Genomic DNA, 15089 nt, shown 5'->3' on the forward strand with positions numbered 1-15089 from the left:
TGTATGCAGCTGCTGTGGTGTGTAGTTCTGTTCATAGACTGCAGAATCAAATCTAATTTTATTTGTATAGCCCAAAGTCACAAAGTACATTTGCCTCAGAGGGCTTTACAATCTGTACAGGGAGTGACACCCTCTGTCCTTAGACCCTCGGTTCCAGTGAGGAAAAACTTGCCCACAAAAAACCTTTAACAGGGAAAAAAGGTGGAAGAAACCTCAGGAAGAGCCACAGAGGAGGGATCCCTCTCCCAGGACAGACAGACGTGCAATGAGCTCTTTTAGATATGATGGTGCCTGACCATGAAGAGCTTTATAAGAAGAAAAATTTAAAATTCTATTCTAGATTTAATAGGTAGCCAATGCAAGGAAGCCAAAATGGGAGAGATGTGATCTCTGATCTTGGTTCCTGTCAGAACACGTGCAGCAGCATTCTGAATTAACTGCAAAGTCCTAAGAGACTTATTAGAGCAGCCTGATAACAAAGAGTTACAATAGTCCAGCCTTGAAGTAATAAATGTGTGGACTAGTTTTTCTGCATCCGCTTGAGAGACAATGCGTGATTTTAGCGATGTTACGTAAGTGGAAGAATGCAGTCCTCGAAATTTGTTTTATGTGGACGTTAAAGGACAAATCCTGATCAAAGACAACTACAAGATTCTTTACAGTGGAGCTGGAGGCCAGGGTGATTCCATCTAAAGTAACTAAGTCTCTAGAAAGAGAGTTTCTGAGGTGTTTGGGTCCAATTACAAGAACTTCAGTTTTGTCTGAATTTAACATCAGAAAACCACAGCAAACCTGATCGCTGTACATGATCCTGGACTTAAGGACACGGCTTCCTTCATCATGATTAAGACTTTCCACTGCATGAATACATCAGTGATTATCAACACACACTAACCTGAGGACTCAAAGTCCACAGACAGCAAGCACTGTCTTATAACCTAGTTAACAGTGTAAACACACACCATGGTTGTCATATCCATAATGTCCACAGACCTCTGGGTTTGTTCTGCCTTCATTACTCCTCTTTATCATGTGTAAACTGAACAGAAGTCAAGATGTTAGGGGCTGATGAAGCCTCCAACAGGTTAATGATTACCTCACCTCTGTTTATCACAGTTGGTTAGCTGTGTGTCAGTGACAGTGAGTGAGTGTGAGATCAGTGTGTTGGTGTTCCAGTGGACAGCCATGTCACAGCTGTGTGTGTGTGTGTCCGACTTTGAGGAGGCAGCCAGGAAAGTTCTCCCGAAAGCTGTGTATGACTACTACCGCTCAGGAGCTGATGAGCAAAACACACTGGCTGACAACGTCACTGCTTTCAACAGGTACAACACACACACACACACACACACACACACACACACACACAGAGAGAGCTCTGAGCACAAACCTCTGCCTGCCCTATGCATAAGAGGCCCCACCAGACAAAGTATTCATTTAGAATGCGATGATTTTAAATGACACCACTCTTTCCCATTGTGATTATTCTTGTGTTCATGTTAGAATTTGTGTCACATGAATTTGTGCAGCATGAATGAACAGAAAAGTATTTTGGTATGTACCTTTACCTGGCGCAACATAGGAGTGTTTGCACTGCAGGTGTTTGACAGGCTCAGTGTTCCCATAGTGTCCACACACAGCGTGAAGAGCAAAAACTATTACCTTTACACTCATGGAGTCATTCCAAGTGCACAGAATGAAATCAAAGTCATTCCAAAAAAGTATTAGTATTATTATTACTATGTAGTATTCATATTCATGTTGCATAGTTAGAACAGCTGCAGAGAGAAGAAAAGAAAAGAAACAGTATTAATGAATCTTATATGGGAAAGAACCTTTTTGTGCCGACATCCAGAAAATCACATTTCTGAAGTCAGCCTCATGCACAAAGATAAATATGTGCAGCCACTTTAATGCTCCATGACTCTAAAATAAATGACAGGCTGCATGTCCTGTCTGCATATGAAACTGCTCCTGTACTGTGCTGTCTGACCTGGCCACTTTGAGCCATCTAAATATGTTAATGTCTTACACCTTAAATCAGTCTTTACCTGAGCCTCATAGAAATGACTGTAATTACTGTTATATGGTGCAGAGTTATACATGACCTCTTCTCCACAGCTACAGTCTGAATGTAACATGTTTGTATAATGTTGTATAAATGTTTAAAGACAGACTTTGTGACCTGATTTCAATTTACCTTTCTCACATACACAAAAGGGGAAAATGCCATATGTCTTCAGTTCTTCAGCTCTTTGCTTAGTGTCAGGGATTTTGTAAGTTGTATGTTACTGTTTAATAAGGGCACTAGACGACAGTAGTAAACATATGACTTTCATATCTGTAATACTGTCTGCATGTTGTCTTTTTCTCCCAGCTTCGGATGGCTGATCACAGTGTCTCCTTTTATATCTCTAGTCTGTCCAATATGATTACATTTGTATTTTATTTGTGATGAATGTAAAATTGATCTGAGCATCTTCCACACAATGTCTCCTGCTCATCAGTAACAGTCCTGAGACTGAAAGCCTAATCACTGGGTAGATGCTCAGCTGGAAATGTGTGTTACCAACTGAAGAGAAAATATAAAAGCCGTGTGTGTGTGTGTGTGTGTGTGTGTGTGTGTGTGTGTGTGTGTGTGTGTGTGTGTGTGTGTGTGTGTGTGTGTGTGTGTGTGTGTGTGTGTGTGTAGATGGTCTCTTGTCCCCCGGGTGTTGAGGGATGTGTCCACAGTGGATCTGTCTGCCTCTGTGCTCGGACAGAAGCTCAGCATGCCTCTGTGTGTTGCAGCTACAGCGATGCAGAGGATGGCTCATCCTGAGGGAGAGACGGCTACAGCGAGAGGTACAAGAGTTTCTCTGAGCTTGAGATCACTGCAGGAGTTCAGAGTTTGTCAGGTTTATGGTCATGGCTCACCTTTTAACACCTGTGATCTGTGATGTTGTATCCAGCATGCCAAGCAGTGGGAACAGGGATGATGCTGAGCTCTTGGGCTACCTCCACTATAGAGGAAGTGATGTCAGCAATGACATCAGTGGGCCCTGGAGGTGTCCTGTGGATGCAGCTTTATATCTATAAAGACAGGGACCTCACACTATCATTGGTCCGCCGAGCAGAGGAGGCGGGCTATAAGGCCATCTTTGTTACCGTGGATACACCATACCTGGGGAGGAGATGGGATGACATGCGCAATCGCTTCAAACTGCCCCCACATCTGAGGTAGGAACCAAACAACAGCAAGAGTAATGAATCACTTCATTACAGACCAACTCTTCACTGTGTGTGTGTGTGTGTGTGTGTGTGTGTGTGTGTGTGTGTGTGTGTGTGTGTGTGTGTGTGTGTCCAGCATGTCTAACTTCTCAACAGCCTCACTGGCTTTCTCTGAGGGGAACTATGGCAATGACAGCGGTTTGGCTGTTTATGTTGCCAAAGCGATCGACCCCACTCTCTGCTGGGACAACATCACGTGGCTGAAGAAACAAACACGACTACCTGTGATTCTGAAGGGAGTACTGAATGGTACACACACACACACACACACACACACACACACACACACACACACACAGTGTGTTCTTAGTAGATATGAATGATTCTCCAAAAAGTAAAATAAACCCCACGCACCTCCTGATGTCTGTCTGTCAGGACACTATCACTGCTTCTGAAGGAGTGTGAGATGTGGATAAAAAATAATCTGCAATTGGCTCAGACCCAAGGCTCAACAAATATTTTACTTTCTCTCACACTGACTGCCTGAGAGTGACTAGTAGAAAGTTTGAAATACTTATTAACAACACACCCTGATAGCACGTGTCTGACTTTGTCCGGTTCATTTTGTGTGTGTGTGTGTGTGGTCAGGTGAGGATGCTGTCCAGGCTGTGAATTATGGTGTTGATGGCATCTTGGTGTCCAATCACGGAGCTCGACAACTGGATGGAGTTCCTGCCACAGTGTGTATTTATTTATTTTATGTGTGCGTGTGTGTATGCATGTGAGTTTTTTTTTTTTTCACAGAGAAAATCCACTCTTCTGTCCACTTGACCCCTCAACAAAAAAAAACTTTGAAGACAATATGACATACACTCCATCCAGCTCCTAACAGGCCACAACACTAAACACAGTGTCTCTATTCTTTCTGTCCACTGTTTGCATAATCACATTTCTGAATGACTTTTATGATGGAATATCAGCTACACTTGATTAAACTGCCATAATCGTGACGTGTTTACAATGAACACAGCTGCTAGCATCAAATTATTATTATTATTAACAAGATAAATATGAGACATGGAGACATGATTGTAAACTCATAATCTGATCCAGTAATAATGTGTTTGCTGATGGTTACTAACAGGTCAGTGCCCGGAGACTGCTGCTGTGGCTCAATAAATTATGAACTGTTGATAAGATAATCATAGAACATTTTCAATGTACCTTATGTGACAATATAAATATTATATATATATATATTAATATATATGTAAAGTGTGTATGTGTGTGTGTGTGTGTAGCTGGATGTGCTGGAGGAGGTAGTGAGGGCGGTACAGGGTCGCTGTGATGTCTACATTGATGGAGGAGTGAGGCGGGGGACAGACGTCCTGAAGGCTTTAGCTCTGGGAGCAAAGGCTGTGTTCATTGGCCGACCGGTGCTGTGGGGCCTCGCCTGTCAGGTAACACAGCGCACTCATCTACAGTCTCATTAGCCTTAATTAGCAGAAGTACTAGTCCCAACCCCAACCTTGTTTTCTGTATTTGTCCATGTGCAGGAGTAAAACCGAACACATCTGATTCTCTTTTTGGAAATTCAGTTCCATCTGATCTGAAAGTCATCACTCATTTCTATGGAATAAAATATTTACTGATGATGTTTCAAAAAGTTTTTTAATAAAAACCTATTTTCAACACTAGCACTAACATAGTAACACTACATTCAAGTGACACAGAACTAAACAAACATATTATGTGACATGTGTGTGTCAGGGCGAAGAGGGGGTCATTGAGCTTCTGGAACTTCTAAAAGAGGAGTTGCGACTGGCTATGGCCCTGTCAGGTAACACACACACACACAGAGAGAGAGAGACAGAGTTGGCATCTACTTTGTGAAAAGAGAACCCTTTTTTCTCAGAGCAGTGTGTGTGTGTGTGTGTGTGTGTGTGTGTGTGTGTGTGTAGGTTGTCGTTCTGTATCAGAGGTCAGCAGGTCCCTGGTCAGGAGAGCAGCGTTTACCTCCAGGATGTGAGAGAAGAAACTGTTGTTCCATCACATTCTTGGAAACATCATTTTGTGAAATGGGTTTGTTATTTTTGGTATTGAGATTTCTTCAAATGTTCTGCTGAAAATTCTTCATCATCAATTCTAATAATAATAACAATAGGAATGAGGTGTAAAATGATGGACGACATGGCACTGATTAAAGGGGCTCCACTGATGAAGATCAGATATGGAAATAAAATGACTGAAGTGACATTACTGTGATTTTTAAACTAATGAAAGACCTATTGAGTTATGGGAAATGATCTGCAATGAAAGACGCATATAAAATGAAGATATCCTGGTCTGTGCTGTGTTCATTTGACCTTTCTAATCTTGTTCCTTAAGTTTATAAAAGTACAGTATGGAAGGCTTTGACTTTCACCTTTCACCAAAGATTCACCACTGTTGTTTCACAATAACCCGTCACCTTCTTTTTTTTTTTGGAACAGCAGTTCAAACTTCAGCCAATAAGAATCAGTACAGTGCATTTCCTTCTGTTACTCTCATCCACCGGCTATATGACTGTGTGGCAGTTAGATTGTGGCAATGGCATAAATTGCAAATGTGTTTGGCAAACCTGTGTGAACCACTAAAGAACAATATAACTGAAATGGTGAGAGGCAGTCAACTTACACTTGACTCATTCAGTTTAATTCAGTTTTATTTATATAGCACCAAATCATAACAGACATTAAATTATGACTCATGAGACTTTATTATTTCAGTTTATATTGTGATTAGTCAAGATTTCACAATCTGTACAATATCTAACATCACTCTCTCAGGATGGACAGACATGGTATAGAAAGTAAACTAGTACAAAGCAGACCAACAAAATCACAACATGTAATTAATGATCACAGCATTTCTGATACATGTAGATTATAAATGTAAATGTATCTTTAGAGTATGAATATCCCAGAATACATTTCTGGCTAATGAGATGACTAAAATTCAATCATTCAAAAAATCATCAAAATCATTCAGAATTACTAACTAATCTATACAAATGTACATGAGTTCAGGAGGGGTAAACACTGCTGAGGAATGCAGCACTACATGTGAAGTCAAAAGTCAAACTTGAGAGTAAAAACGCTAGGTTCTATCTAAGCCATATTTAATGTGTTGATTGGGATGCAACAGGATATGCTGAGGATGACGGGAAGGGAGAATTACAGTCAACAAGCTTAGTCTTAGTTTGTCAGAGATAAAGGAAAGAGGGAGGGGAGAAAATACTAAACTGAAGAAGTGGCTTCATGAAGGAGTTCAGGTAACAAGGAGCAACATTCACTGATTACTTTCATCTCCATATGCCACCTGATCACCAAATCTTCTCAAATTCCTCCAGCCGGTCATGAAGAAAATGAGTATCATTCACAATAAAATTTCTTTTTACAAAACAAGAGAATGGGTTTCTTTGCAGAAAGGACACAGCAGGACAGAAGGTCAATCAATCAGATTTTATTTGTATAGCCCAAAGTCACAAAGTCCATTTGCCTCAGAGGGCTTTACAATCTGTACAGGGAGTGACACCCTCTGTCCTTAGACCCTCGGTTCCAGTGAGGAAAAACTTGCCCACAAAAAACCTTTAACAGGGAAAAAAGGTGGAAGAAACCTCAGGAAGAGCCACAGAGGAGAGATCCCTCTCCCAGGACTGACAGACGTGCAATGGATGTCACGTGTACAGGACAAATCAACACAAACATATTGTACAATTACAATGACTGACAAAATGACAATGAAACACAATGAATGATAAAATGACAATGAATTACAATGACTGATAAAATGACAATGAATCATAATGAATGATAAAATGACAATGAATTACAATGAATGATAAAATGATTACAGTAGCAGTGGAACCTGTGATAGCGAGTAGGTCTATTACTAAGTTCAAGTCTCCCCCTAGAATGAGACAATGAGTATCCAAGTTGGGAATTTTTGAAAAGAGAGAGGTTATGAAATTTGGGTTGTCCCAATTAGGGGCATAAACATTAACTAGTATAACTAAAGTTTGATATAATGTGCCACTCACTATAATGTAACGCCCATGGGGATCAGATATGATCTGGTCAGGGGAGAACTGAATTTGTTTGTTGATAAGGATAGCAGCACCCCTGGATCTGCTATTGAAGGCTGAATGAAATATTTGCTTAACCCATGGTTTGCGCATTCTGCAATGATCATTTATACGCAAGTGGGTCTCCTGAAGAAAAGCTATGTAAGTGTTAAGACCCTTAAGGTGTGAAATATCTTTGGATCGCTTTATTGGGCCCCCAAGTCCACGGACGTTCCAACTCACAAACCGAATACCAGACCCACTCAGCCCTCTCTGGGAAATATTCGGGTTAGCCATTAATTATTTGAGATTGGTAAATATTAATAGGAATAGTAGAAAATAAATGAGCATCTTGGTTGCGAACCAAATAAGCATTATGGTAGCATTCAGATGAACTTCAAAAAAGAAACACAAAGAACTTCCCAGAAGATAAAGAAAAAACACACGTTTCTCCAAAAACACATTGGCCAGTGTTTGAACCGTAAGCTAACAAATGGGTTACTTCCTAAGCTCGTCACAACAGAACAAGACGAGTTGCAGGACTGAACTACACACAACCGGTTTACCATGCAGTGAGTTCTGCTTCCTGATGAACTAAAATATACGCCATATAAAAAAGTTATTAAAACAGTTATTAATGAAAACAACCTTAAGTAAAACTTTAGGGTAGAAAAAAAAGGGAGGACCAGTATCAGTACCATACTTAACATGTAATCTTCCAGCTGAAATGTGCAGGCAAAGATAAACAGAGAGAAAAAATAATTTTAAAAAATAGATTAAAAAAAATAAAATAAATAAATTCAGGCCATATACTGGTGATTTCAGTCATAAAAGTAAAGATGTTTAGCCTAACACTCACATGTCAGGGAGCTATAGTAAATTTTCTTGAATAGATGAAAGTTTTATATATAAACAAAACAAAACAAAAACTTGCATGAAATAAAGTAAAACAAGTCACAGCTGGCCATGCCACTTAGACACTGTTCACATTCGACTGGAGATGGAATAGCGTAATATGTGATAAAAGATAAAAATAATAGAGGTAACGTAATGGTCCCAAAATAAAAGAGAGAAGTTAGGTGTGTGGAGAAGAGGCTGCTTCGTCCACTGGACCAGATCTGAGGCACCCTTTCGAGTGAGGTCGGTCAAGGGGCTTTTTAGCTCCGCGAAGTTGGGGATAAATCACCGGTAATAACCGGCCAGCCCCAAAAACCGCCGCACCTCTTTTTTGGTCTTGGGCCTTGGGCAGGCTGCAATCGCTGCTGTCTTATCTACCTGTGGACTCGCCACACTCTTTGCAAAGATGGTGCGCAGCTGCACTGCCTCGGGATATTGTGTTGCGTAATCCACAAGAACTAACACAAAGCGATATCCAAGTGCGCTCCGTTGAAATGGCCCGATGAGGTCCATCCCAATACGTTCAAATGGGACCTCAATTAATGGGAATGGGCACAAAGGCGCTCTCGGGATGGCCGGTTGGTTAACCAACTGGCACTCAGGCCAAGACGCACACCAGCAGCGCACATCTGCCTAAATGCTAGGCCAATAGAATCAGGCCATTACACGGTTCAGTGTCTTTTCACACCCCATATGTCCAGCCATCGGGTTATAATGAGCCACCTGGAAGACTATTTCCCGGCGGCCTTTTGGTACCAGCAACTGGGTAATTATCTCACCTGTCTGAGTGTCACGGCTCACTCTGTATAATCTGTCCCTTCGTTCGTTTTCTTCCGCTTATCCTCTTCATGTTTTTCATTTGATGCTTTAGTGATCTCTCCCGATTTTTAGTGCGCAGCCACATCAATACAATATTCCATCCAATAGGATTAACGGACATGTAACCCCACCATCACCAACTTAAATACTGAATCATCTCGCTGAAAACAATGAAGACCATGATGTGTGTGTGATTGTGTTGTGTTTTCAGGTCCTTAGTCTGGACTCTCCTGGTTCTCCTCCACTTAGTTTGTTTCCATGTAGTAGAAGAACAGAACATTTAGCGTACATTGGCGAGCATGAAATAATAATTGTACGTGACAGAGTTTGAGTGTAACGAGTGGCTGGATTTACATATACATATATATGAACTGTGTGTGTGTGTGTGTCCAGTGTGTGTGTCTGTGTGCAGTGTGTTGTGTGTGTGTGTGTGTGTGTGTGTGTGTGTGTGTGTGTGTGTGTGAGAGACTGTCAGTTCCTTAAACATCCACACGAGAAGGTTGTGTGTTGCTTAGCAACCGTTCCACCATTTTGGAATTGTCATCATATGACATCATGATCACATGACTAACTGCAAGCAGACCAGGTGCAGGGGGCACAACAGTATGCACTTCTCAACTCTGTCAGGCCTACTTACAGGCAGAACACCTGAAGTGAATGACGGGACTTTATTAAACCAAATAATTATTATTATTATTATTTATTTTATTAGTATTTTACTGTTAAAAGTAGTACACGTTTTATACAGCAGGGCAATGTATATTTCTGGAGAAAACCAGTAAAATTACATTTTTTTCCTAATTAACTATTATAAAATAATAATACTCCCAAGGCATCACCTTTGTGTCCATGTTTATTTATATCATGTGTTTTCATCCTTTTTTGAAATCCATACAAATCAAATACAAACTTTTCAAAAATCAAATATGGTGATCATTAAACATATTTTACTTAATACTAGCCCGTACGCATGTTGATTAGATACACATGTGCGTTTCAGGTGTCAAAATTACATTCTATTAACAGACGTCCAGATGAGGTTCAAATGTGGACGTCATATTAACGTCTAAAACAGGTCCAATAATGACGTCTAAATCTTGATCTATTTTGTACGTCAAATTAACGTCTAGATGTAGTCCTTAACAGACGTCCAGATGAGGTTCAAAGTGGACGTCATATTTACGTCTAAAACAGGTCCAATAATGACTCTAAATCTTGGATCTATTTGTACGTCAAATTAACGTCTAGATGTAGTCCTTAACAGACGTCCAGATGAGGTACAAACGTGGACATCATATTTACGTCTAAAACAGGTCCAATAATGACGTCTAAATCTTGGATCTATTTTGCATGTTCTGATGACGTCTAAATGTAGTCCTTAACAGACGTCCAGGTGAGGTACAAATGTGGACGTCATATTAACGTCTAAAACAGGTCCAATAATGACGTTTAAATCTTGGATCTATTTTGCATGTTCTGATGACGTCTAAATGTAGTCCTTAACAGACGTCCAGATGAGGTTCAAATGTGGACGTCATATTACGTCTAAAAACAGGTCCAATAATGACTTTAAATCTTGGATCTATTTTGTACGTCAATTAACGTCTAGATGTAGTCCTTAACAGACGTCCAGATGAGGTACAAAACGTGGACGTCATATTTACGTCTAAAACAGGTCCAATAATGACGTCTAAATCTTGGATCTATTTTGCATGTTCTGATGACGTCTAAATGTAGTCCTTAACAGACGTCCAGATGAGGTACAAACGTGGACGTCAAATTTACGTCTAAAACAGGTCCAATAATGACGTCTAATCTTGGATCTATTTTTGTACGTCAAATAACGTCTAGATGTGGTCTTCAAATGACGTCCAGATGAGGTTCAAATGTGGACGTCATATTAACGTCTAAAACAGGTCCAATAAGACGTCTAAATCTTGGATCTATTTTGTACGTCAAATTAACGTCTAGATGTGGTCTCAGATGACGTCCAAATTCGTAACGTCGCTACGACGTCTAAAAAAGGTCCAATATGACGTCAAATATCTGGACCTATTTTGCACGTCGTACCGACGTTAGGTGTGGTCTCCGATGGACCGACCCAATACTGACATGATCTGCACGTCTCTCCGACGTCCGATGTTTGGTGGGACCTCAGGCGATGTGGACTCGGCTGCATGCAGTCTATAGTTCACCAGAACTGATTCGACCTGGGGCTTTGATAGAGGCAGGATGGTGGATATTAGGTGCGTGCATGGTGTAGCAAACCCATTTGTATAATGTAATGATTTGTGTTGAACATGTTAATTTCTATTTTATAAATTTGCCTGTTTTGAACATAATTTTCGTTCTGTTTTTATATAGTGACATTATGTTGAAGGGCACCTTTTTCTATTTCCGGTGTTGTGTTGCTACGAGACGAACAAGCCAGCGGTAAAAAACGGTAAACGTTTACAGTGAAAAAAGAAAAATAAGGAAACCAAGTGTGTGTTTTAGCACCCCCGGAGGGTATGCTACACATGGGGATATTCACAGATACCCTGTAGTACCAGTGGAAATTCGGTTTAAAGGGAAAAAGCATAGTGGAATGGCTGCTTCGGGTACTGATTGGCCAGAGTTTGATACAGTAAGCTAGTGGTGCGATGATACTCTACGCTTTGCCTTCGACCAAGTGATAAAAATTGATGGTCACATGGTGCGCCCTGTCACATGTTAGTAGTGTGGATATGTTAACATATCCACACTTTTCATTACGCAGGGACAATTATACCCTCCTGGAGCTGCCACCTACCGCGGTGGAGGGTTGCGTGTTCAATGATCCTAGAGCTATGTTGTCGGGGGCTTTATGCCCCGGTAGGGTCACCCAAGGCAAACAGGTCCTAGGTGAGGGTCCAGACAAAGCGCAGCTCAACATCTCCTGATGAAAATGACAACGGATGGAACCAAGTTTCCCTTGCCCGGACGCGGGTCACGGGCCCCCCCCCTGGAGCCAGGCCTGGGGGTGGGGCTCGTTGGCGAGCGCCTGGTGGTCGGGTCCTTACCCATGGGGGGCCCGGCGGCACAGCCCGAAAAGGCGACATGGGCCCCCCTTCCCATAGGCCCCCACCCATGGGAGGGTCTCAGGGGGGAGAAGGTGGCGAAGAGAATGGGCGGCAGTCGGAGGCGGGGACCCTGGCGGTCCGCCCACCCGGTTGCAGAAGCTGGCTCTGGGGACGTGGAATGTCACCTCTCTGGCGGGGAGGAGCCTGAGCTGCTGCACGAGGTTGAGAGGTACCGGCTAGATATAGTCGGGCTCGCCTCGACGCACAGCGTGGGTTCCGGAACCAGTTTCCTTGAGAGGGCTGGATGCTCTACCACTCTGGAGTTGCCCCCGCGAGAGGCCGCAGAGCGGGTGGGACTGCTTGTTTCCCCCCGGCTCGGCGCCTGTACGTTGGGGTTCACCCCGGTGGAGACGAGAGGGTAGCCTCCCTTCGCCTTGGGTGGGGGGACGGGTCCTGACTGTCTCTGTGCTTATGCACCGAATGGCAGTTCAGAGACCACCCTTTTTGGAGTCTTTGGAGGGGGTGCTGGGAGAGCGCTCCCTCTGGGACTCCCTCGTCCTCCTGGGGGACTTCAATGCTCACGTGGGCGGCGACAGTGAGACCTGGAGGGGCGTGATTGGGAGGAACGGCCCCCTGATCTGAACCCGAGTGGTGTTCTGTTATTGGACTTCTGTGCACGTCATGGATTGTCCATAACAAACACCATGTTCAAGCATAAGGGTGTCCATAGTGCACTTGGCACCAGGATGCCCTCGGCCGTGATTCGATGATCGACTTTGTGGTCGTGTCGTCGGACTTGCGGCCACTGTTTTGGACACTGCGGTGAAGAGAGGGGCGGAGCTGTCAACTGATCACCACCTGGTGGTGAGTTGGCTCCGATGGTGGGGGGATGGCAGTCAGACCTGGCAGGCCCAAACGTTCTGTGCGGGTTTGTTGGGAACGTCTGGCTGAATCTCCTGTCAGAAAGAGTTTCAACTCCCACCTCCGGGAGAGCTTCGCTCATGTCCCGGGGGAGGTGGGGGACATGAGTCCGAGTGGACCTTGTTCCGTTCCTCCATGTCGAGGCGGGCCGACCGGAGCTGTGGCCGTAAGGTGGTCGGTGCTGTCGTGGCGGTGGCCCCGAACCCGCTGGTGGACACCGGCGGTGAGGGATGCCGTCAAGCTGAAGAAGGAGCCTACAGAACCTTTTTGGCCTGTGGGAGTCCTGAAGCAGCTGACGGGTATCGGCATGCCAAGCGGAATGCGGCCTCGGCGTTGCGGAGGCAAAAACTCGGGCGTGGGGAGGAGTTCGGTGAGGCCATGGAGAGCGACTTTCGAACGGCTTCGAGGAGGTTCTGGACCACCATCCGGCGGCTCAGGCGGGGAAGCAGTGCACTATCAACACGTGTTCAGTGGGGACGGTGTGCTGCTGACCCGACTGGGGACGTCTTGGGTCGGTGGGAGGGAAACTTCGAAGACCTCCTCAATCCCACCAGCACGTCTTCCGTTGAGGAGGCAGAGTCTGGGGACCCCGTGGTGGTCTCGCCCATCCTGGGGCTGAGGTCGCTGAGGTAGTCAAAAAACTCCTCGGTGGGCAAGGCCCGGGGGGTGGATGAGGTCCCGCCGGAGTTCCTCAAGGCTCTGGATGTTGTGGGGCTGTCTTGGTTGACACGTCTCTGCAACATCGCGTGGACATCGGGGGCAAGTGCCTCTGGACGGCAGACGGGGTGGTGGTTCCCCTCTTCAAAAAGGGGGACCGGAGGATGTGCTCCAACTATAGGGGGATCACACTCCTCAGCCCTCCCGGGAAGGTCTTTTCGGGGGTCCTGGAGAGGAGGGTCCGCAAGATTGTCGAACCTCGGATCCAGGAGGAGCAGTGTGGTTTCGTCCTGGCCGTGGAACTGTGGACCAGCTCTATACCCTTAGCGCGGCCCTGGAGGGTGCATGGGAGTTCGCCCAACCAGTCTACATGTGTTGTGGACCTGGAGAAGGCGTTCGACCGTGTCCCTCGGGAGGTCCTGTGGGGGGTGCTCCGGGAGTATGGGGTTCCGGACCCATTGATACGGGCTACCGTTCCCTTTACTCTCGCGTGCCAGAGCTTGGTCCGCATTGGTCGGCAGTAAGTCGGACCTGTTCCCGTGGAGTTGGACTCCGCCAGGGCTGCCCTTTGTCACCGGTTCTGTTCATAACTTTTATGGACAGGATTTCTAGGCGCAGCCAGGCGTCGAGGGGCTGCGATTCGGTGGCCTTAGGATGGGGTCGCTGCTTTTTGCGGACGATCTAGTCTTGTTGGCTTCATCGGATCGTGACCTTCAGCTCTCTCTGGAGCGGTTTGCAGCCGAGTGTGAAGCGGCTGGGATGAGAATCAGCACCTCCAAATCCGAGGCCATGGTTCTCAGCCGGAAAAGGGTGGAGTGCAGTCTCCAGGTCGGGGATGAGATCCTGCCTCAAGTGGAGGAGTTCAAGTATCTCGGGTCTTGTTCACGAGTGAGGGAAGGATGGAAGGGAGATCGACCGGCGGATCGGTGCGGCTTCTGCAGTGATGCGGACTCTGCACCGGTCCGTCGTGGTGAAGAAGGAGCTGAGCCGAAAGGCGAAGCTCTCGATTTACCAGTCGATCTACGTTCCTACCCTCACCTATGGTCACGAGCTTTGGGTAGTGACCGAAAGAAATAAGATCGCGAATACAAGCGGCCGAAATGAGCTCCTTCGCAGGGTGGCTGGGCTCCCTTAGAGATAGGGTGAGAAGCTCGGCCATCCGCGAGGACTCGAGTAGAACCGCTGCTCCCCGCATCGAGAGGAACCAGTTGAGGTGGCTCGGGCATCTCGTGAGGATGCCCCTGGACGTCTCCCTGGTGAGATGTTCCGGGCACGTCCCTCCGGGAGGCGGCCCCGGGGAGACCCAGGACACGCTGGAGGGACTACGTCTCTCGGCTGGCCTGGGAACGCCTTGGGGTCCCCTGGGAGAGTTGGCAGAAGTGGCTGGGGAGAGGGAAGTCTGGGTCTCCCTGCTGAAGCTGCTGCCCCCGCGACCCGAACAT

General features: G+C 45.2%; 1 protein-coding gene across 1 annotated transcript; it reads left to right on the plus strand.

The window, feature by feature from the left end:
- The first annotated feature begins 1115 nt into the window (after nucleotides 1-1115).
- Nucleotides 1116-5549, plus strand: hao1 (hydroxyacid oxidase (glycolate oxidase) 1). The gene is made up of 8 exons (XM_010754711.3): nucleotides 1116-1322; nucleotides 2690-2841; nucleotides 2949-3216; nucleotides 3344-3516; nucleotides 3856-3947; nucleotides 4509-4667; nucleotides 4978-5047; nucleotides 5169-5549. The coding sequence occupies exons 1-8, from the start codon at nucleotides 1186-1188 to the stop codon at nucleotides 5234-5236; spliced, it is 1119 nt and encodes a 372-aa protein (XP_010753013.1). The 5' UTR covers nucleotides 1116-1185; the 3' UTR covers nucleotides 5237-5549.
- The last annotated feature ends 9540 nt before the right edge of the window (nucleotides 5550-15089 follow it).

This window comes from Larimichthys crocea, chromosome XV (genome assembly GCF_000972845.2).
Source record: "Larimichthys crocea isolate SSNF chromosome XV, L_crocea_2.0, whole genome shotgun sequence".
Taxonomy (NCBI): domain Eukaryota; kingdom Metazoa; phylum Chordata; class Actinopteri; family Sciaenidae; genus Larimichthys; species Larimichthys crocea.

What these genes read in the sequence shown, in the direction of transcription:
- hao1 (XM_010754711.3), top strand. Translation starts at nt 1,186, where the DNA reads ATGTCACAGCTGTGTGTGTGTGTGTCCGACTTTGAGGAGGCAGCCAGG. An exon ending in AACGTCACTGCTTTCAACAG is followed by an intron (nt 1,323 to 2,689) that starts GTACAACACACA and finishes GTGTGTGTGTAG; the next exon opens with ATGGTCTCTTGTCCCCCGGG. An exon ending in AAACTGCCCCCACATCTGAG is followed by an intron (nt 3,217 to 3,343) that starts GTAGGAACCAAA and finishes GTGTGTGTCCAG; the next exon opens with CATGTCTAACTTCTCAACAG.